The 24,427-nt window shown below is 42.7% G+C and overlaps 2 protein-coding genes across 2 annotated transcripts in view; one reads left to right on the top strand and one right to left on the bottom strand.

The window, feature by feature from the left end:
- Window positions 1-3,202, top strand: part of LOC120036269 (YLP motif-containing protein 1-like) — a 73,698-nt gene extending 70,496 nt beyond the window's left edge. The window contains exons 20-22 of the mRNA XM_038982745.1: window positions 355-461; window positions 906-1,096; window positions 2,882-3,202. Coding sequence (XP_038838673.1) covers window positions 355-461; window positions 906-1,052 — 254 coding nt within the window. The 3' untranslated portion in view covers window positions 1,053-1,096; window positions 2,882-3,202. The remainder of the gene's footprint in view (window positions 1-354; window positions 462-905; window positions 1,097-2,881) is intronic.
- A 5,819-nt stretch (window positions 3,203-9,021) lies between these two features.
- Window positions 9,022-24,391, bottom strand: LOC120036271 (prospero homeobox protein 1-like). The gene is made up of 5 exons (XM_038982750.1): window positions 23,282-24,391; window positions 22,769-23,116; window positions 17,047-17,148; window positions 16,534-16,728; window positions 9,022-9,189 (listed from the first exon to the last, which is right to left on the bottom strand). The coding sequence occupies exons 1-5, from the start codon at window positions 24,389-24,391 to the stop codon at window positions 9,022-9,024; spliced, it is 1,923 nt and encodes a 640-aa protein (XP_038838678.1).
- Between the last annotated feature and the right edge of the window lie 36 nt (window positions 24,392-24,427).

The following is a 24,427-nucleotide window of genomic DNA, read 5'->3' as shown; positions in this document are numbered from 1 at the left end:
TGCGCTTGCTTTAAACTGCACACAGTTTGAAGGGCAAAAAAAAAAAAAAAAGGTGCTCAATTTATCCTTGCTTCAATATCAAAATGAGAGGAGGCGACTCTTTGATTTGAGGGGATCCTTGGTAATAAAACCGGACAACATGTCAACTTTCTAAAAGAACATTCTAAATATTTATAGACAGAAAAAGGAAATGGCAAAATACAGAATCTAAGGAGCACGGTCATCGTCGTCACGGTGACCGTGATATCGGTGGGTCATCGTCGTCACGGTGACCGTGATATCGGTGACGTAGCATAGTGTTTATTATTTTTGCTGAGTCGTGAGGTGACGTGGCGAGCGCTCTTCTCCTTACAGACAAGCTGGACGGCCTGGTGATGGGGGGGAAGAGGAAAAGGGAGGGAGATGACTTTCAGCTAACGGACGACTACGCCACACGCCACTCTGAGCCTGGCAAGAAGAGGGTAAAGTGGCATACCATATTTATATTCTTGTCTTGTTTCTCTTTAACAAACCATGAAATATTGATTGTTTGACATTTCCCAAAACATCTCCATCATGTCGCGTCTTATTTATTATATTGTTTTATATAACTTTTATTTATTTAGGCAACTCTTCTTATTTACAATGACAGCCTGACTGACTATAGAGATATGTGATCGTTTGACCAGTAACAACATCTCTATAATCCAAGGCGCCTGGAGAATTTCATCACAAAATCTGGATTATCTATTGGTGAAAAATGTGGTTTTGATCGTGTGCTCCCTAAATACTATTTCGCAATATTACTAGAATATTTAACTTGAAATACAATGTCAGACCAGCTAGCTAGCATGAACATAGCGTGCCTACACCTCGTCCATTTCCTGCTCGTGACCCCGCTGGATGTTTTCCTTCCTGTCGTCTAGGTTCGCTGGGCTGACCTCGAAGAGCAGAAGGACGCCGAACGCAAGCGCGATATCGGCTTTGTGGTGGGTCAAACAGACTGGGAGAAAATCACCGACCAGAGCGGACAGATAGCTCAGAGAGCTCTCAACCGCACGAAGTATTTCTAGTAACAGAAGATCATTGCCCTCACCCCGTGCTTCTTGGTTTATAGGTATGTCCATTACATTCTATTAATAATCTAATTTGATACGGTATTGTTGTGTTTTTGGAGGGGCATTGACGTAATGATGTGTCTTTGTTTATTACAGTTAGGAGAGAGGGCTAGTAGTTATTTTGACTTAATTTGGGAGTTATGAAACAGCTGTTCTATGTGAAAGCACCCAATAAAATGTGATTTGATTAGAAGTAACTACTAATTTTTGGAGAAAAGCAATGACTTAAATCTTGACTGAGGGAATGCATCTACACTGAACGAAAATATAAACGCAACATGCAACAATTTCAATGATTTTACCGAGTTACAGTTCATAGAAGGAACTCAGGTCAATTGAAATAAATTCATTAGGCCCTAATCTATGGATTTCACATGGCTGGGAATACAGATATGCATCTGTTGGTCACAGATACAGATACTTTTTAAAAACAAGTAGGGTTGTGGATCAGAGAACCAGTCCGTATCTGGTGTGACCACCATTTGCCTCATGCAGCACGACACATCTCCTTCACATAAGAGTTGATCAGGCTGTTGATTGTGGCCTGTGGAATGTGTACAGATCATTGAAACATTGGGCTGTGTGTTGAAACATGAGGTGATGGCAGCGGATGAATGGCACGAAAATGGGCCTCGGGATGTCGTCACGGTATCTCTCTGCATTCAAATTGCAATCGATTAAAATGCAATTGTGTTCATTGTCTGTAGCTTATGCCTGCCCATACCACCCCACCGCCACCATGGGGACCTCTGTTCATAACGTTAACATCAGAAAACAGCTCGCCCACACAACGCTATACATATATTATATATGTCATCTATATATATATATCTATATGTCATCTGCCCGGTACAGTTGAAACCGGAATTCATCCATGAAGAGCACACTTCTCCAGCGTGCCAGTGGCCATCGAAGGTGAGCATTTGCCCACTAAAGTCTGTTACGACGCCGATCAGGTCAAGACCCTGGTGAGGATGACAAGCACGCAGATGAGCTTCCCTGAGACGGTTTCTGACAGTTTTTGGAGAACTTCTTTGGTTGTGCAAACCAACAGTTTCATCAGATGTCCGAGTGGCTGGTTTCAGAAGATCCCGCAGGTGAAGAAGCTGGATGTGGAGGTCCTGGGCTGGTGTGGTTACACGCGGTCTGAGGTTGAGGCCGTTTGGACGTACTGCCAAATTCTCTAAAACAACATTGGAGGCAGCTTATGGAAGAGAAAGTAACTGGCAACAATTACATTCTCTTGCAACAGCTCTGGTGGACATTCCTGCAGTCAGCATGCCAATTGCAGAATCCCACAAAACTTGAGACATCTGTGGCATTGTGTTGTGACAAAACTGCACATTTTAGTGGCCGTTAGTCCCCAGCACCTGTGTAATGATCATGCTTTTTAATCAGTTTCTTGATGTGCCACCTGGTCAGGTGGATGTATTATTTTGGCAAAAAGAGAAATGCTCACTAACAGGAATGTAAACAAATTTGTGCACAAGATTTGAGAGGAAATGGAACCTTTTCTGGGATCTTTTACTTCACACTTTTAAATGTTGCGTTTTATTTTTGCTCAGTGTAGTTAAATTGTCACAATTTTATTACATTATAAAAAAAAAAACATTTTATTTTATTTTCATCCGTTGTCTGTTATGTTTTCCTAATTTTGGAAGATGTATTGTCATTGTAAGATCATTCATTGAAAAAATCATTTGGATGGATGTATCAGATTACCCCTTTTTGTTTGTTATATATGTTGCATATATTTCAATCAGTTTTCATTTTTTTTCCTCTAGGTCTGCAGACTGAATATCAGAAGATATCAGGACTACACACTCTACAACAGGCCTGACGTTTAGGAAATCCATAGCTGTTTATTCCATTATTAGAATACAGGATATAGTTTTCTGTTTGCGTTAGACATTCTTGATGTTCATTTAGAATATTTGTAGTTTTTTTTTTATTGTCTTTCATCCTTTCGATTTGGTAAGTTCTTGCACCAGTGTGCTTCTCATTTTATACTGTACAAGCTGTAATGTCTACGTGTATGTTAGCACTGTTGCTTATTTTAAGAAATAAACTGAAGAAACAATAAAGGTTTCACACACACAAAACAACCAGGAGAGTCTCATGTGAGTGGTCATATGGGCTACGTCATGGAGAGTCTTCTGTGATGTCTGTTTTCATGTGAACCACATTCAGTAGAACCTCAAAGATACAAAACCTAATTTTTTTTTTTTTTTTGTCTCTTCAAAGTTACAAACATTTCAGTGTTTCAAAACAACCTCAGTTTCCCGGTGAGTTCGTATCTCTAAGGTTCTACTGCGTTACAGGAAGTATGTAGCCTAGGTTAGAGTGGTGGAACCGGAAGGTTCTTGGTTCAAGCCCTGAGCCAGGCGATGAAGTGGAAACTGGACTGCTGGTGTCTAAGCCACTGGCTGCCATTCTGCCCATGAGCAAGGAACTCTCAAACTGCTACACGGAGGCTGCGCTGTGTCTTACCCTTTGCCTCTAAGTGCATGTGTGTGTCGGGGGGGGGGGGGGGGTGGGTAACGCAAAATGAAATTAGTTTTCAGTACTCAATCAAACCACATAGTATCACTTTATTTTTAATTTGATTTTAATTCAAAATCTGTTACCTCATTTGCATTTCACATAACTTAAATCTATAAACTTTTTAAGAAAGTTCACACTCATTGTTTCTTGCAACAAATAAAATACTGAATTGAAAGTCCAGTATATATTTTGTGACGTTACATGATCTTACAAATAAATAAACAATCCGTGTTATAACGTGACAGTCACACAGAATCACCTTGCTTGTGAAACACAACCCCCAAAAAATATGAAGTTTCTGATAATGGTAAATTCTACACTATCACCTTGCTAACTGAAGAAAATACCGTGTTCCTAATATTGAATGAAGATGCCCTAATAGGTATCGAGCCAAAAAGAAAACCAAGCCATCAATGGTCATCAACATCTCTCTTTTTCACAGTTGAGTTTATTTTATTTTTACAGGGACAGTGCACGTTAATCAACGTTTCAGTAAAAGTGACGGTTTTAGCCAGCCGGCTAATTTTCAACCGCAGTCCCTGGGCAGGTTATTAGCCTGGCTCTCGTCAGCAATATCAAGCATTACCGGCCCTAACTCCACCAAAGAGGCTTTCTACTTCTTCTGTATTCTCGTCACATGACTTTTATTCCTATTGCTAATTGACAAATTAATTCTGACTACACAAGATATAATATCCAGACCTGTCTGTTTTCTGACCTGTCAATCTGAGATTATCGTGGCACTGGTTATATGATCCTATTGAGGGAATATTGTCAATTATGACAATCTGAGAGGAATACACTGTATCCTGTAGTTGTGAATAGTTGTTGTTGTTACTGTATCAAATGTTCTGTACTGTAGCTCAAAGGCTGCATCCTAAATGACTCTCTATTCCCATTGTATAGTGCACTACTTTTGACCAGAGACCATAGGGGCTTGTCTCTGTGCTGCCACCTTTGTCTCACTGTATAGAAGGACATACTTCCTTTTTGAATTTAAACAACTGCTCTAATACTCTAGTGCTCAAAAAAAAAAAACTGTTTTAGCATGCGCAGCGTCATTGAGGACTTTCACTATTTTGGCGTTTTATTGAGGACTTTCACCATTTTGAAGTAGTCAACTGGGTGGGACTTCCTATGGGTTAAGGAAGGATCACACAATTTTTTATTCTGGTCATCACGAGGGATCAGTCAAATAATTATACTTGTGAGGAAATGTTCCATAACTGTGGGTGGCAGTACGTCACCAACCTTGTCTTTTATACCTGTACAAACAACACAGTCCAGATGGCAATATGCACCCTTTCAGTTTGTTTACCTACTCACAGGAAGTGGTAGAAGATAAAGGTACAACTTTAAAATGGAGATGGCCCGTGTGCTCACAGACGCCATAACGGGACAAATACAACATTGCGATCTCTATACATCTCTTTGCCCCAGCGATAGCTATTGTCCTATTGCTGTGTGATGGCGATTTTACTGAAGATACACAAGACCTAGATTTACATGCCTCTGAAGCATCTGCTTTGAGTGACAATCAACAGATGTCGCTGGCTATGAAGATATCACCTGAAGACCTGTTGAAGACCTTGTTCAATTAGCATAGCCCGATATGGGAGCTGAGATGTTTCCTGGGCAATGACTAGAACTTTCAGCAGAGTAACGTCAAGGTGAGTAATATTGAATTAAAAATGGGGTTAGTTATAGATTGTTTCTAATACTGAAATAGCTAATAAAGCACATTTCTACCAATCAATATGTAGTAGCTAATGGATATTTAGACTGAACAAAAAATATAAATGCAACAATTTCAAAGATTTTTACTGAGTTACAGTTTTATATAAGGAAATCAGTCAATTGAAATTAATTAATTTGGCTCTGATCTATGGATTTCACATGACTGGGAATACAGATATGCATCTGTTGGTCACAGATACCTTTAAAAAATGGACCTCAGGATCTCGTCACGGTATCTCTCTGCATTCAAATTGCCATCGATAAAATGATTGTGTTCGTTGTCCGTAGCTTATGCCTGCTCATACCGTAACCCCACCGCCACCATGGGGCACTCTGTTCACAACGTTGACATCAGCAAACCACACACCATACATGTTGTGAGGCCAGGTGGACGTACTGATAAACTATCTAAAATGCCGTTGGAGGCGGCTTATGGTAGAGAAATGAGCATTACATTATCTGACAACAGCTCTGGTGGACATTCCTGCAGTCAACATGCCAATTACATGCTCCCTCAACTTGAGACATCTGTGGCATTCTGTTTTGTGACAACTGCACATTTTAGAGTGGCATTTTATTGTCCCCAGCACAAGGTGCACCTGTGTAATGATCCAGCTGGATTATCTTGGAGAAATGCTCACTAACAGGGATGTAAACAAATGTGTGGACAACATTTTATAGAAATAAGATTTTTGTGCGTATGGAGCATTTCTGGGATCTTTTATTTCAGCTCATGAAACATGGGACCAACACGTCACATGTTGCGTTTTTATATTTCTGTTCTGTGTCATTCAACTGTCTTTCGTTTCAGCTGTATGAAGTGAAATGGGATTTTTCTACAGTGTATTTTTTTTTAAATATTGTTACTCTACAGTCGTGGCCAAAAGTTGAGAATGACACACATATTAATTTCCACAAAGTTTGCTGCTTCCGTGTCTTTAGATATTTTTGTCAGATGGAATACTGAAGTATAATTACAAGCATTTCATAAGTGTCAACGGCTTTTATTGACAATTACATGAAATTGATGCAAAGAGTCAATATTTGCAGTGTGGACCCTTTATCAAGACCTCTGCAATCCACCCTGGCATGCTGTCAATTAACTTCTGGGCCACATCCTGACTGATGGCAGCCCATTCTTGCATAATCAATGCTTGGAGTTTGTCAGAATTTGTTGGATTTTTGTTTGTCCACCCGCCTCTTGAGGATTGACCACAAGTTCTCAATGGGATTAAGGTCTGGGGAGTTTCCTGGCCATGGACCCAAAATATCGATGCTTTGTTCCCCGAGCCACTTAGTTATCACTTTTGCCTTATGGCAAGGTGCTCCATCATGCTAGAAAAGGCATTGTTCGTCACCAAACCGTTCCTGGATGGTTGGGAGAAGTTAATCTCAGGGGAGGTGTTGGTACCATTCTTTATTCATGGCTGTGTTCTTAGGCAAAATTGTGAGTGAGCCCACTCCCTTGGCTGAAAAGCAACCCCACACATGAATGGTCTCAGGATGCTTTACTGTTGGCATGACACAGGACTGATGGTAGCGCTCACCTTGTCTTCTCCGGACAAGCTTTTTTCCGGATGCCCCAAACAATCGGAAAGGGGATTCATCAGAGAAAATGACTTTACCCCAGTCCTCAGCTGTCCAATCCCTGTGCCCTTTGCAGAATATCAGTCGGTCCCTGATGTTTTTCCTGGAGAGAAGTGGCTTCTTTGCTGCCCTTCTTGACCCCAGGCCATCCTCCAAAAGTCTTTGCCTCATTGTGCGTGCAGATGCACTCACACCTGCCTGCTGCCATTCCTGAGCAAGCTCTGTACTGGTGGTGCCCCGATCCCGCAGCTGAATCAACTTTAGGAGAGGGTCCTGGCGCATGCTGGACTTTCTTGGGTACCCTGAAGCCTTCTTCACAAGAATTGAACCGCTCTTCTTGAAGTTCTTGATGATCTGATAAATGGTTTATTTAGATACAATCTTACTGGCAGCAATATCCTTGCCTGTGAAGCCCTTTTTGTGCAAAGCAATGATGATGGCACGTGTTTCCTTGCAGGTAACCATGGTTGACAGAGGGAGAACAATGATTCCAAGCACCACCCACTTTTTGAAGCTTCCAGTCTGTTATTCGAACTTAATCAGCATGACAGAGTGATCTCCAGCCTTGTCCTCATCAACACTCACACCTGTGTTAACGAGAGAATCACTGACATGATGTCAGCTGGTCCTTTTGTGGCAGGGCTGAAATGCAGTGGAAATGTTTTTGGGGGATTTTTTTGCATGGCAAAGAGGGACTTTGCAATTCATCTGATCACTTTTCATAACATTCTGGAGTATATGCAAATTGCCATCATACAAACTGAGGCAGCAGACTTTGTGAAAATGTATATTTGTGTCATTCTCAAAACTTTTGGCCGTGACTGTATACATGTCACATCAATTGCAACAATTTATGTTTTTACAAAAAAATTGTCTTGAGTAGAAAGAAGAAAAAAAAAAAGCTCACTTGTTTCCTTAAGACCATATGTGCTTTAATATTAAAGAATATTGTTCTTGTGGCTTTTTTTTGTCTCTGTGTCTTTTCCTTTGCCACAGTCTGCCTTCTGTCCTCTTGAAAGTTGGAGAACATTTATCTAATCAAATAATCCTAACATACTGCAACTACTTAATGTGCCTGTGAAATGCTTATTTCAATTGTATGTATTAAAAAAGAAACATGAACCAAGGCCTCTTGTATTGTTAATCGTGTTGATATAGCAAAACAATACACATTGTACAATTCATTATGCCTGTTTTAAAATGACATACTGGTTGATAAGGCTGTCTGCTCGACAGGCCAATTTCATTTTGATTCACATGTCTGTCGAACAGAAATGTAATTTGCCCAGAGATTCACACAACTACAGCCACTCGCACATGGCAGATCTTTCTGTTTGTGGCATGCTGCTGAAGACCAGACTGCAGTTACTATGGTATTTAGCTGTAGGGCTAATGCAGTTAATATGCTATTTAGCTGTAGGTCTACTGCAGTTAATATGGTATTTAGCTGTAGGGCTACTGCAGTTAATATGGTATTTAGCTGTAGGGCTAATGCAGTTAATATGGTATTTAGCTGAATATGCTATTTAGCTGTATGCCTACTGCAGTTAATATGGTATTTAGCTGTAGGTCTACTGCAGTTAATATGCTATTTAGCTGTAGGTCTACTGCAGTTACTATGGTATTTTAGCTGTAGGGCTACTGCAGTTAATATGGTATTAAGCTGTATGCCTACTGCAGTTAATATGGTATTTTTCAGATGCTTTTATCCAGAACTGTCAACATTGATAGTGACACACATATTCAGTAGACGCCTCTGGCACAAAGAAAGTCCCATGAGGGGAAATATTTATACATAAAGGATTTAAACACACCTTTCTGACTAGGAGTCTTTTCTTACCCGTGCATTTGTTTACAAGTTTCCTCTTCCCTCATTTTTTAAATTATTTTTTTTAAAGGAGGAGAGAAATCGTGGAAATCAAATTGCGAAAAGGTCTACGTTGTGAGGTGAGCTTTTTGACAGATGCATAAATTCAGTGGGACATGCAGCGAAATAGTTTGTTTTTTAATACAGCGCCAATCATCCTGGGTTAAATTCCTCTCTGTCTGGCTCTCTCTATGTTGTGAAGGGGGCTTTGAATTCAGCTGGTACGTCACTGTCCAGTTTACAGATGACCTTATAGATTACTTTCTTCCAGGATGGGTCTGAGTCTCTGGCCAGAGAGATGGCTATGTAAAACTCCTGTAGTGTGATCTCAGCCACCTCAAGAAACCTGTCAGGGACCTGTGGATAAAAGGCACAATCGGTTAGATTTCAAAAGGGCAATCTGCAATTCAAACAAAGCCGCAACCATTTTGGATAAAAAGATGATGGGGGTCGAGAAATGTAACCATTTGCAAATGTATAGACAGAGCTATAGATGCAATGACTGACCATCCCTGAGATCAACATTATAGCTCTAACCTATACAGACCAAGGACTGTATGATGACATCTGAGTAGCATTTGAAAAATGTTCTGATATACAATGTAATTCTGTCACTTTTGTCAGACATGTTGATGGTAAGTTATACATGCTTTTTATGCCAAAATAAATGGATATTTCTTCAGCAGGTAATGTATTCCTTTCTGTGGATCTTTGGCACCCTCTGTTGTTCTAAATGACGTGTAGTGTCATGTGCTCAGTGGCCTGAGGAGATCACAATGCTTGGGGTAAGTAAACAGGCTGGCAGCAGGCTTGTTTGAAGGTTTACAGAGCAAAATAAACATTTCAGTCTCTGTTGATGGACTAATGAAAAGTATTATAGTCTCCAGCCAGCTTTAGCAAGCAAAACATCTGACAGAATATGCAACAACAACAAAAGTAATGAACTCTCCAACTCTACCCCTCTGAATGAACGTTGTACATCAGGCCCAAAATTATTGGCACCCGAGATAAAGATTAGCAACTACAACAACAAAAAATTGCAAATAAATAATACAAATGCTGAGTGATTGTACAATAAAAATGTATATATATTTTAGCACAGAGAAAGAGATTTACAACAAATTATCTGAAAGATGGGGTGGGTGAATATTGGTACCCCTGTTTTCAATACCTCACCGTGTGAGGATAATGGCACTGAGCATTTTTCTACAATGTTTTATGAGATTCTAGAACACAGTGGAAAGGATCTGACATCATTCCTCCATACAGAATCCAGACCCTTGATATTCATAGTCTGCGCTTACGGACTGTCCTCTTGGATTCAAACCACCGGTTTTCAATGGGGTTTAAGTCTGGAGACTGAGATTGCAAAATTGTGATTTTTTTTTGTGGTCAATTAACCATTTCTTTGTGAATTTTGATGTGTGCTTGGGGTTGTTGTCTTGCTGGAATATCCACTTGCAGCAAAGTTTCAGTCTTCTAGCAGAGGCAACCAGGTTTTGGGCTAAATTATCCTGGTAGTGGGTAAAGTTAATGATGCTGTTGACCTTAACAAAGGCCCCAGGACCATTGGAAGCAAAACAGCCCCATAACTTCAAAAGATACACCATCAAATTTGAGGTTATTTTCTGCATCATTCTAGTGTAATATCATCCAACAAATGTAAAAACAAATACCTGGAGTTCGCTAAACGGCATTGGCACTTGGATTGGAACCGGTGTTATTGTCAGATGACAATAGAGCTCTTTGGCCACGCACATCAGTGTTTGGTTTTGTTGTTGAAAGAATGATGCATTTGAAGAAAATAACCCCATGCCTACTGTAAAATACCCATAGGGAAAAAAGTACTACTGTTTTTGTTTGCACAAAAAACACTACACTGAATACTGTAGTATTTACTCTATGGTGTTTTTGTTGATATGATTGTAGTATAATGTAGTATTCACTGTAGTATTTTTGTGAACTACTGCAGTAGACTAGTATATACTGTAGTATTTTTGTGAACATTACTGCAGTAGCCTGTAGTATTCACCATGGTATTTATGTGAACATTACTGCAGTAGCCTGTAGTATTTACCATGGTATTTATGTGAACATTACTGCAGTAGCCTGTAGTATTCACCATGGTATTTATGTGAACATTACTGCAGTAGCCTGTACTATTCACCATGGTATTTATGTGAACATTACTGCAGTAGCCTGTAGTATTTACCATGGTATTTATGTGAACATTACTGCAGTAGCCTGTAGTATTTACCATGGTATTTATGTGAACATTACTGCAGTAGCCTGTAGTATTCACCATGGTATTTTTGTTTTATCTTACTTCTCTAGTTTTTATAAGGCTTTGTCCTTGAGGAAATCTACTGGACAAATATTAAAAGAGCAAATTGTCCAAAACCTATAAGTTAGACTGGGGTCTGACCAGCTCAGTTCATAGCTTCTACTCATTTCTCTAGCCTGTAGGGAACACAATATATAGACTATACTTGGCATGCAGGTTTCTTACTCATGGGTGGGGCACAAATTGGGATATGGGGGAGGGGAATGGGCAGGGCATATGCAAATTAATATTAGCATATCGATACAATTTGGCGTACAGTATACTACCAAATGCTATAGTAAGGAATAAATGACCGAGGTATACTACAGTGTGGAGTATAATATATTACAGTATACTACACAATTATACAGTAAGCACTACATGATCAAGGGATACTAGAGTAGTATAGTATTCAATAGTATACTACAGAATACAATATCATTCTATAGTAAGTACAAGAGTATTCTATAGTAAACTGTAATATTTTGTATGTGGGTATGGTGGTGGATCTTTGATGTTATGGGGCTATTTTGATTCGGGGCCCTGTTTTTGGCTTGTGACTTTCAAAACAAAACCTTTTTATAACGCATCTTTATAAACAAACAAAAGTGGGTTTTTGTTTTTGTTTATTTGTGTGTGTTCACCAACTCACCATACTGCATTGATCTTTATAGATGTGTACAGATATAACGCTCAAACAAAAATCTATGTGTTTAGACTTCCACTAAAATACAGTTCACTACATGACCAAAAGTATGTGGACACCTGCTCGTCGAACATATCATTCCGAAATCATGGACATTAATATGGAGTTTGTCCCCCCCTTTGCTGCTATAACAGCCTCCACTCTTCTTCGAAGGCTTTCCACTAGATGTTGGAACATTGCTGCGGGGACTTGCTTCTATTCAGCCACAAGAGTATTAGTGAGGTCAGGGACTGCGGTTGGGCGATTAGGCCTGGCTCGCAGTCGGCGTTCTAATTCATCCCAAAGGTGTTCGACGAGCTTGAGGTCGGGGCTCTGCAGGTTAGTCAAGTTCTTCCACACCGATCTTGACAAACCATTTCTGTAAGGACCTCGCTTTATACATGGGGGAATTGTCATGCTGAAACAGGAAAGTTACCATAAACTGTTACCATAAAGTTGGAAGCACAGAATCATCTAGAATGTCATTGTATGTTGTAGCGTTAAGATTTCCCTTCACTGGAACTAAGGGGCCTGAACCATTAAAAAACAGCTCCAGAACATTATTCCTCCTCCACCGAACTTTACAGTTGGCACTATGCATTGAGGCCGGTAGCATTCTCCTGGCATCCGCCAAACACAGATTTGTCCTTCGGACTGCCAGATGGTGAAGTGTGATTCATCACTCCAGAGAATGTATTTCCACTGCTTCAGAGTCCAATGGCAACGAGCTTTACACCACTCCAGCCGACGCTTGGCATTGCGCATGGTGATCTTAGGCTTGTGTGCGGCTGCTCGGCCATGGAAACCCATTTCATGAAGCTCCCGACAAACCGTTCTAGTGCTGACGTTGTTTCCAGAGGCAGTTTGGAACACAGTGAGTGTTGCAACCGAGGACAGATGAGTTTTACTCGCTTCAGTACTTGGCTGTCCCTTTCTGTGAGCTTTGGTGGCCTACCACTTTGCGCCTGAGCCGTTGTTGCTCCTAGACGTTTCAACTTCACTATAACAGCACTTACAGTTGACCGGGGAAGCTCTAGCAGGGCAGAAATTTGACAAACTGATTTGTTGGAAAGGTGGCATCCTATGACGGTGCCACATTGAATGTCACTGAGCTCTTCAGTAAGGCCATTCTACTGCCAATGTTTGTCTATGGAGATTGCATGGCTGTGTGCTCGATTGTATACACCTGTCAGCAACGGGTATGGCTGAAATAACCGAATCCACTAATTTGAAGATCTGTCCACATAGTGCCGTGTATCTTTTGTACTGGCAGACTTCTACTAACATACCTGTTGTACATGCAGACTTCCACTAACATACCTGTTGTACTGGCAGACTTCCACTAACATACCTGTTGTACTGGCAGACTTCTACTAACATACCTGTTGTACTGGCAGACTTCTACTAACATACCTGTTGTACTGGCAGACTTCTACTAACATACCTGTTGTACTGGCAGACTTCTACTAACATACCTGTTGTAGTGGCAGACTTCTACTAACATACCTGTTGTACTGGCAGACTTCTACTAACATACCTGTTGTACTGGCAGACTTCCACTAACATACCTGTTGTACTGGCAGACTTCTACTAACATACCTGTTGTATATGCAGACTTCCACTAACATACCTGTTGTACTGGCAGACTTCTACTAACATACCTGTTGTACTGGCAGACTTCTACTAACATACCTGTTGTACTGGCAGACTTCTACTAACATACCTGTTGTACTGGCAGACTTCCACTAACATACCTGTTGTACATGCAGACTTCTACTAACATACCTGTTGTACTGGCAGACTTCTACTAACATACCTGTTGTACTGGCAGACTTCTACTAACATACCTGTTGTACTGGCAGACTTCTACTAACATACCTGTTGTACTGGCAGACTTCCACTAACATACCTGTTGTACTGGCAGACTTCTACTAACATACCTGTTGTACTGGCAGACTTCTACTAACATACCTGTTGTACTGGCAGACTTCTACTAACATACCTGTTGTACTGGCAGACTTCTACTAACATACCTGTTGTACTGGCAGACTTCTACTAACATACCTGTTGTACTGGCAGACTTCTACTAACATACCTGTTGTACTGGCACACTTCTACTAACATACCTGTTGTACTGGCAGACTTCCACTAACATACCTGTTGTACATGCAGACTTCTACTAACATACCTGTTGTACTGGCAGACTTCCACTAACATACCTGTTGTACTGGCAGACTTCTACTAACATACCTGTTGTACTGGCAGACTTCTACTAACATACCTGTTGTACTGGCAGACTTCTACTAACATACCTGTTGTACTGGCAGACTTCTACTAACATACCTGTTGTACTGGCAGACTTCTACTAACATACCTGTTGTACTGGCAGACTTCCACTAACATACCTGTTGTACTGGCAGACTTCTACTAACATACCTGTTGTACTGGCAGACTTCTACTAACATACCTGTTGTACTGGCAGACTTCTACTAACATACCTGTTGTACTGGCAGACTTCTACTAACATACCTGTTGTACTGGCAGACTTCTACTAACATACCTGTTGTACTGGCAGACTTCCACTAACATACCTGTTGTACTGGCAGACTTCTACTAACATACCTGTTGTATATGCAGACTTCCACTAACATACCTGTTGTACTGGCAGACTTCTACTAACATACCTGTTGTACTGGCAGACTTCTACTAACATACCTGTTGTACTGGCAGACTTCTACTAACATACCTGTTGTACTGGCAGACTTCCACTAACATACCTGTTGTACATGCAGACTTCTACTAACATACCTGTTGTACTGGCAGACTTCTACTAACATACCTGTTGTACTGGCAGACTTCTACTAACATACCTGTTGTACTGGCAGACTTCTACTAACATACCTGTTGTACTGGCAGACTTCCACTAACATACCTGTTGTACTGGCAGACTTCTACTAACATACCTGTTGTACTGGCAGACTTCTACTAACATACCTGTTGTACTGGCAGACTTCCACTAACATACCTGTTGTACTGGCAGACTTCTACTAACATACCTGTTGTACTGGCAGACTTCTACTAACATACCTGTTGTACTGGCAGACTTCTACTAACATACCTGTTGTACTGGCACACTTCTACTAACATACCTGTTGTACTGGCAGACTTCCACTAACATACCTGTTGTACATGCAGACTTCTACTAACATACCTGTTGTACTGGCAGACTTCTACTAACATACCTGTTGTACTGGCAGACTTCTACTAACATACCTGTTGTACTGGCAGACTTCTACTAACATACCTGTTGTACTGGCAGACTTCCACTAACATACCTGTTGTACTGGCAGACTTCTACTAACATACCTGTTGTACTGGCAGACTTCTACTAACATACCTGTTGTACTGGCAGACTTCTACTAACATACCTGTTGTACTGGCAGACTTCTACTAACATACCTGTTGTACTGGCAGACTTCTACTAACATACCTGTTGTACTGGCACACTTCTACTAACATACCTGTTGTACTGGCACACTTCTACTAACATACCTGTTGTACTGGCAGACTTCCACTAACATACCTGTTGTACTGGCAGACTTCCACTAACATACCTGTTGTACTGGCAGACTTCCACTAACATACCTGTTGTACTGGCAGACTTCTACTAACATACCTGTTGTACTGGCAGACTTCTACTAACATACCTGTTGTACTGGCAGACTTCTACTAACATACCTGTTGTACTGGCAGACTTCTACTAACATACCTGTTGTACTGGCAGACTTCTACTAACATACCTGTTGTACTGGCAGACTTCTACTAACATACCTACCTGTTGTACTGGCAGACTTCTACTAACATACCTGTTGTACTGGCAGACTTCTACTAACATACCTGTTGTACTGGCAGACTTCTACTAACATACCTGTTGTACTGGCAGACTTCTACTAACATACCTGTTGTACTGGCAGACTTCCACTAACATACCTGTTGTACTGGCACACTTCTACTAACATACCTGTTGTACTGGCACACTTCTACTAACATACCTGTTGTACTGGCAGACTTCCACTAACATACCTGTTGTACTGGCAGACTTCCACTAACATACCTGTTGTACTGGCAGACTTCCACTAACATACCTGTTGTACTGGCAGACTTCCACTAACATACCTGTTGTACTGGCAGACTTCTACTAACATACCTGTTGTACTGGCAGACTTCTACTAACATACCTGTTGTACTGGCAGACTTCTACTAACATACCTGTTGTATTGGCAGACTTCTACTAACATACCTGTTGTACTGGCAGACTTCTACTAACATACCTGTTGTACTGGCAGACTTCCACTAACATACCTGTTGTACATGCCAACCACCCATAAACAATGTATTATGCATACCATTTTATCCTTTGATCAGATTGACTGTCTGATCCACCTGAGCAAACTTAAGATGTATTTATTGGTGAAGATATGCATTATAAATACATTATAGAGGTGAAGACATGAGCAGCACAATGAATACGAGCCTCTTACGACCATCCTGATCTTACATTCTGTTCCCGCTTTTCTTTTTTTTTTTTTTTTAATCGGTGTAAATCCACTTAGCAAAACAGAATGTAAACTCTCGAGATCAGGATGGTGACGTGAGGCTAAATGACGACACGAGCGAGATGTTTTTAGCCTACCTGAAAGTCATTGGCCTTGTTGTAGTGCATGTTGAGGGCTCTGAAGAGCTCCGAGTCTCTGCTCACTGCTACATCCCTCGCACTGTTAACCCCTTCCACTCGGGCCTGACGGGCAAACTTCTCCATCTGAATATAGTAGAACTCTCTGAAGTTGCTGAACCATTTAATCAGCTGGGACGTGATGCAGCGAGTGAGCTGTATGGGAACGCAAAGACACAAAACAGTTTGGGTAAGTACATTCTAAGTTAGTGATGCTTTTTTGTTATTTCATTTTGTAGCGTTTTATTTAGTTGGCGGGTGTGTGTGTGTGTGTGTGTGTTGGTCATCCCACTGTTTCGACTGACTTTGTCAATAAATCATGTAAGAACTATTTGAATAAAAGCAAATTGCCCACAGTTATGTGTTCAGTGATTGTTTTCAATGAGGGGATTTTTATCTCAACATTGGTTTGCCCGTTCAGGCATTCACAACGCCATAGGATAGGTCATTCATTAACAATATACTTTTATATACCTGGACATCGGAGAAAAAGGTTTTGAGTACGTTGGAACTAGGGTAGCGAGTATAGAAGAACATCAACTTGGCTTTCTTCAGGTGCTGTGTGGTCAGACCTTCCTACATGGCAGGTTATGGAGCTTAACACAATCAGGTGCTGTGTGGTCAGACCTTCCTACACGGCAGGTTATGAATTTGGGGCTCCCGACTTGTACAGCGGTCTAAGGCACTGCATCTCAGTGCAAGAGGCGTCACTGCAGTCCCTGGTTCAAATCCAGGCTGCATCACATCCGGCCGTGATTGGGAGTCCCATAGGGCGGCGCACAATTGGCCCAGCGTCGTCCGGGGTAGGCCGTCATTGTAAATAAGAATTTGTTCTTAACTGGCTTGCCTAGTTAAATAAAGGTTCAATTAAAAAAGGGGGGGGGGGGGAATGAAGCTAACACATTCAGGTGCTGTGTGGTCAGACCATGTCAGGTTATGTAGCTAACACAATGTACTCGAACCGTGCATACATCAGAATATGGATGGATGAAATATATATTGTATTCCTAGAGTGAATCATGTCCTGTACCCTTTCGATTGTTTTCATCACAAAATAGGTTTTCACTATATTGCTACACTTCATTATACCCGAAGCATAGACTTCCTTTGAAAACAAGCTTTCGGGTTCCTGAATCCTGACAATTCTTAAGACAGCTATTCTTTTACATCAATGTTTTTCCTCTGTTCTGCAATCATTAGACTACACTCAGATAGTAGAGGCAATTTCCTTAGGAGTAGAGATCACAAGATCAAAAGGGCAAATTCTCCTTGAAATGCATCCTACGGCTACTAATGCTTCCCCAAGCCTCCTAGATATTGTTCTCCTGGAAAGAGAAGAAGAACATTGAATATTTGTTTATGGACTATCCTTGTGGGCAGAGGAAGGTTATTATGATGAGACACTTCGCTAAACCTCAAAGACAGGCAAGAAGCTTTCTTAGACACGGTATTATTGATATGAGTTGTACTATATCAGAAGCCAGACTAAAGAAAGCCTACCAAAGAATCTCTTGGGTGGAAATGCCATGCATTTAAAAAACACAGTTCATGACCACAACATATAACACTGATTTTACTAATTCACTGACTAACTAATATTACTGACTATAACTCTAATATCAGAGGGTAGTGCGTACGGCCCAGTACATCACTGTGGGTAAGCTGCCTGCCATCCAGGACCTCTATACCAGGCGGTGTCAGAGGTAGGCCCTAAAAATTGTCAAAGATCCCAGCTAACCCAGACATAGACTGTTCTCTCTACTACCGCATGGCAAGCGATACCGGAGTGCCAAGTCTAGGACAAAAAGGCTTCTCAACAGTTTTTACCCCCAAGCCATAAGACTCCTGAACAGGTAATCAAATGGCTACCCGGACTATTTGCATTGTGTGCCCTCCCCCCCAACCTCTCTTTTTACGCTGCTGCTACTCTCTGTTTATCATATATGCATAGTCACTTTAACTATACATTCATGTACATACTACCTCAATTGGGCCGACCAACCAGTACTCCCGCACATTGGCTAACCGGGCTATCTACATTGTGTCCCACCTCCCGCCAACCCCTCTTTTACGCTACTGCTACTCTCTGTTCATCATATATGCATAGTCACTTTAACCATATCTACATGTACATACTACCTCAATCAGCCTGACTAACCAGTGTCTGTATGTAGCCTCGCTACTTTTATAGCCTCGCTACTGTATATAGCCTGTCTTTTTACTGTTGTTTTATTTCTTTACCTACCTATTGAAAGTACCATGCTCAGATTTCTAATGACATCTCAGATGTAATTATTTGCAATTATTTGTTTCATTGCAAACAACACACACTGATTTTACATTGGAGCAATATGAAACGGTGAAAACATAGGACTACTCTGTCATCTCCCTGTCATTTGTGTGGTATTAAAAAGATTCTGTTAATATGTAAATCAAATCAAAGTATATTTTTGTCACGTGTGCTGAATAAAACAGGTGTAGGTAGACCTTACAGTGAAATGCTTACTTACAGACTCTAACCAATAGTGCAAAAAAGGTATTAGGTGAACAAAAGTTAGGTCTACTTTCCCCCCCCCAGACAGAGTAGACCTACCTTTCCACCCCAGACAGAGTAGGACCTACCTTTCCACCCCAGACAGAGTAGACCTACCTTACCACCCCAGACAGAGTAGACCTACCTTTCCACCCCAGACAGAGTAGACCTAACTTACCACCCCAGACAGAGTAGACCTACCTTTCCACCCCAGACAGAGTAGACCTACCTTTCCACCCCAGACAGAGTAGACCTACCTTTCCACCCCAGACAGAGTAGACCTACCTTACCACCCCAGACAGAGTAGACCTACCTTACCACCCCAGACAGAGTAGACCTACCTTACCACCCCAGACAGAGTAGACCTACCTTTCCACCCCAGACAGAGTAGACCTACCTTTCCACCCCAGACAGAGTAGACCTACCTTTCTACCCCAGACAGAGTAGACCTACCTTTCCACCCCAGACAGAGTAGACCTACCTTTCCATCCCAGACAGAGTAGGACCTACCTTTCCACCCCAGACAGAGTAGACCTACCTTTCCACCCCAGACAGAGTAGGACCTACCTTTCCACCCCAGACAGAGTAGACCTACCTTTCCATCCCAGACAGAGTAGGACCACCTTTCTACCCCAGACAGAGTAGACCTACCTTTCCACCCCAGACAGAGTAGGACCTACCTTTCCACCCCAGACAGAGTAGGACCTACCTTTCCACCCCAGACAGAGTAGACCTACCTTTCCACCCCAGACAGAGTAGACCTACCTTTCCACCCCAGACAGAGTAGACCTACCTTTCCACCCCAGACAGAGTAGACCTACCTTTCCACCCCAGACAGAGTAGACCTACCTTTCTACCCCAGACAGAGTAGACCTACCTTTCCACCCCAGACAGAGTAGACCTACCTTTCCACCCCAGACAGAGTAGACCTACCTTTCCACCCCAGACAGAGTAGACCTACCTTTCCACCCCAGACAGAGTAGACCTACCTTTCCACCCCAGACAGAGTAGACCTACCTTTCCACCCCAGACAGAGTAGGACCTACCTTTCCACCCCAGACAGAGTAGACCTACCTTTCTACCCCAGACAGAGTAGGACCTACCTTTCCACCCCAGACAGAGTAGACCTACCTTTCCACCCCAGACAGAGTAGGACCTACCTTTCCACCCCAGACAGAGTAGACCTACCTTTCCACCCCAGACAGAGTAGGACCTACCTTTCCACCCCAGACAGAGTAGACCTACCTTTCCACCCCAGACAGAGTAGGACCTACCTTTCCACCCCAGACAGAGTAGGACCTACCTTTCCACCCCAGACAGAGTAGACCTACCTTTCCACCCCAGACAGAGTAGGACCTACCTTTCCACCCCAGACAGAGTAGACCTACCTTTCCACCCCAGACAGAGTAGACCTACCTTTCCACCCCAGACAGAGTAGGCCTACCTTTCCACCCCAGACAGAGTAGACCTACCTTTCCACCCCAGACAGAGTAGAACCTACCTTTCCACCCCAGACAGAGTAGACCTACCTTTCCACCCCAGACAGAGTAGACCTACCTTTCCACCCCAGACAGAGTAGAACTACCTTTCCACCCCAGACAGAATAGGCCTACCTTTCCATCCCAGACAGAGTAGACCTACCTTTCCACCCCAGACAGAGTAGGACCTACCTTTCCACCCCAGACAGAGTAGACCTACCTTTCTACCCCAGACAGAGTAGACCTACCTTTCCACCCCAGACAGAGTAGGACCTACCTTTCCACCCCAGACAGAGTAGACCTACCTATATATATATCTTCTTATTTAATTTAACCTTTATTTAACTAGGCAAGTCATCAAACATTATTGTCAGGCAGATGCCTTTGACTCTCCTCCTGAACTGCTACCGTAGCCCTACACAGCACAGCCACTGGTTAAGCTGCATAAAAACACCACTCGAACTAGCCTATAGGCTAGGAATCATGTGATTGAGACCACTCTAACTAGCCTATAGGCTAGGGATCGTGTGATTGAGACCACTCTAACTAGCCTATAGGCTAGGAATCATGTGATTGAGACCACTCTAACTAGCCTATAGGCTAAGGATCGTGTGATTGAGACCACTCTAACTAGCCTATAGGCTAAGGATCGTGTGATTGAGACCACTCTAACTAGCCTATAGGCTAAGGATCGTGTGATTGAGACCACTCTAACTAGCCTATAGGCTAAGGATCGTGTGATTGAGACCACTCTAACTAGCCTATAGGCTCGGGATCGTGTGATTGAGACCACTCTAACTAGCCTATAGGCTAGGAATCATGTGATTGAGACTACTCTAACTAGCCTATAGGCTAGGGATCGTGTGATTGAGACCACTCGAACTAGCCTATAGGCTAAGGATCGTGTGATTGAGACCACTCGAACTAGCCTATAGGCTAAGGATCGTGTGATTGAGACCACTCTAACTAGCCTATAGGCTAAGGATCGTGTGATTGAGACCACTCTAACTAGCCTATAGGCTAAGGATCGTGTGATTGAGACCACTCTAACTAGCCTATAGGCTAAGGATCGTGTGATTGAGACCACTCTAACTAGCCTATAGGCTAAGGATCGTGTGATTGAGACCACATTAACTAGCCTATAGGCTAGGGATCGTGTGATTGAGACCACTCTAACTAGCATATAGGCTAAGGATCGTGTGATTGAGACCACTCTAACTAGCCTATAGGCTAAGGATCGTGTGATTGAGACCACTCTAACTAGCATATAGGCTAAGGATCGTGTGATTGAGACCACTCTAACTAGCCTATAGGCTCGGGATCATGTGATTGAGACCACTCTAACTAGCCTATAGGCTGTGGATCATGTGACTGAGACCACTCTAACTAGCCTATAGGCTAAGGATCATGTGATTGAGACCACTCTAACTAGCCTATAGGCTAGGGATCGTGTGATTGAGACCACTCTAACTAGCCTATAGGCTAAGGATCGTGTGATTGAGACCACTCTAACTAGCCTATAGGCTCGGGATCATGTGATTGAGACCACTCTAACTAGCCTATAGGCTAAGAATCATGTGATTGAGACCACTCTAACTAGCCTATAGGCTAGGGATCGTGTGATTGAGACCACTCTAACTAGCCTATAGGCTAAGGATCATGTGATTGAGACCACTCTAACTAGCCTAATGACTAAACCCTCCTCTAGACTACATTTAAAAAGACTAAACCCTCCCTTTGACTGAAATTGAAAAAGCATGACCCTCTCCATTTTCCTCCATGTAACCATTCTGTAAATGTTGATTCATCCCTTATGGTAAGAGTAGGGGTGTTAACCCCGGTGTCCTGGCTAAATACCCAATCTGGCCTTCATACCATCATGACCACCTAATCATTCCCAGCTTCCAATAATCTCATTCATCCCCTCTCTTCCCCCTGTAACTCTTCCCCCAGGTTATTACTGTAAAAGAGACTATATGTTTTCAGTCATCTGACCTTGTAAAATGATGGTTAATAAATTACTGATTTCACTGACTAACTATAACATCACAGATTCACTGACTTCACTCAGTGTAAAGTATATGGTAGTATTATATAGTTAAACACGGTTTCTCCCACTTGCCTGTCACCCCACCTCATTTCCTTGCGGTCTGAATAAAGTGGAAAAACACCTTCAATAGAACACTCTTGAAAAGGATACATTCAGCACATACGAGGTCCTTTTCACCATACTCTGAAAGCTACCACAGTCCATCTTGATGTGAGGGAGACCGAGACTGTCCAGAAGCACACGATGCCCTGTGGCCATGGGTTGGTGAGCCTGAGGACTCCCGGATGGCCTGGAGGTCCCCTTGGACCTCACTACGACCGGATCCCACGGTAAGTCAACTATCTCTGGGGTAGACAGACCCATGGTACTGGGTTTACACTGGAGCCCTCCGAAGGTATCGTGATGGGAGCTGTTGTGTTTCAGGTTGTCCAGTACTTGGTGGTTTTCCTGTAGAGCAGTGGGGTGGTTGTATAGGAATGGAGGCTGGTGGAAATGGAGAGGCCTTTTCACTGTTAGGTTTAGAGAACATGGGCGAGTCATTGAAGCAGGCTTTTGAACAACCAGAGATAGAGCCTCGGTTTGAATATCTGGTAGTTGTTGGGCCATACCACTCTCGGAACATGAGGGGAGTCGTGACATGCTGTCTACACGGGTGGATGTTGACGCTGGCTCGCGAGAGCTGAGGAACACGGTCTCATCGTCTGTTTCCACCATTCCACCATCCTCGACGTGTAGCTGTGGTGACTTGACGAAAGTATGTGATATGTTTTTGAAAATTGAGTCAACGCTCGAGTTTACAGCTCTGGAGAGTTCATACTTGAGAATATCTGCTAGGAGTTTGTCTTCGTTGTCTGGGTTTGAGTGGAGGTAGTCAGTTTGCTTGTTATTCATCCATCCCAGGTGACCTTTATCTAAAGGCGTCTTATTGTTAAACTCACTGTAAGGGTCCAAGAACACCTCACCAGGAGATGTCTTTGTCTCCACATATTCTTTGTTCCAAGTACTATGGTGGTCCTCCTCTTCAGACTGATTCTCGTAGACCTGGATGAACCTGGCCTGGAGTTGACCCAGGAGCGTCTGCATGGTCTGAAGCTGCTTCCTCAGTGTATGCCCCTCGTCCGTACTCTTCCTGCTAACGCCCCCTGTCCTGGGGACGTCCTGGTGCTGTGGCACCCTCTGTTTCCTCTTGTTTTCCAACGTCTCACTCTGAAGGTGACTGGTTGGAGTGGTCTCCCCTTCACCAAACCCTTCACCTGTGAAATAAACACTGAGAGGAGAGCCTGCCATGCCTCTGATGATGTTCTCCACTCTGGCACGCTTCGCCCGGTGTCTGTCAACCAGCTCCAGCATCCAGTCCTGGGTCAACCCGGGCTCATTGAGTCTGAATCTAGTGGGACTAGCCCCGGTGGATGCCTGGCTGGCTGGAGACAGAGGTGCCATGGTGGCCCCGGTGGATGCCTGGCTGGCTGGAGACAGAGGTGCCATGGTGGTACTGCTGCTGTGGTGGTCCACCTGGTTAAGATTCGTCGCGGCAGAGCTGGACATGGGAGCGTCTGGGGGGTAGTATGCAGTGGTGCTCTCCTGCAGGGTTCTTTTACTCTCTATGGTTGTCTGTAGGAGCGTAGACATAAGGGATCCACCACTTGACTGAGGGGAGGAGGAGCTGTGTAGAAAAGAGGGAGGATTCTCTGTCCTGTCCTCTGGGTAGGTGCTGCTGGAGTAATGATTCATGCTGTGGTCCAAAAGGCTTGGCTCCATGCTTCATGCAAAATAAACATACATAAACCACAAATA

This window comes from Salvelinus namaycush, unplaced genomic scaffold (assembly GCF_016432855.1).
Source record: "Salvelinus namaycush isolate Seneca unplaced genomic scaffold, SaNama_1.0 Scaffold128, whole genome shotgun sequence".
In the NCBI taxonomy this organism is placed as follows: domain Eukaryota; kingdom Metazoa; phylum Chordata; class Actinopteri; order Salmoniformes; family Salmonidae; genus Salvelinus; species Salvelinus namaycush.
Note: the sequence above shows the minus strand (reverse complement) of the source record. Positions and strands in the feature narration are given on the sequence as shown.

Bases quoted from the DNA above. Each gene is read 5' to 3' on its own strand.
- LOC120036271 (XM_038982750.1), bottom strand. From the start codon at position 24,391: ATGGAGCCAAGCCTTTTGGACCACAGCATGAATCATTACTCCAGCAGC. The intron at 23,117-23,281 runs GTAGACAGCATG...CATTTCCACCAG, and splicing joins CAGCGTCAACATCCACCCGT to CCTCCATTCCTATACAACCA. The intron at 16,729-17,046 runs GTATATAAAAGT...GTTCCCATACAG, and splicing joins CCTTTTTCTCCGATGTCCAG to CTCACTCGCTGCATCACGTC.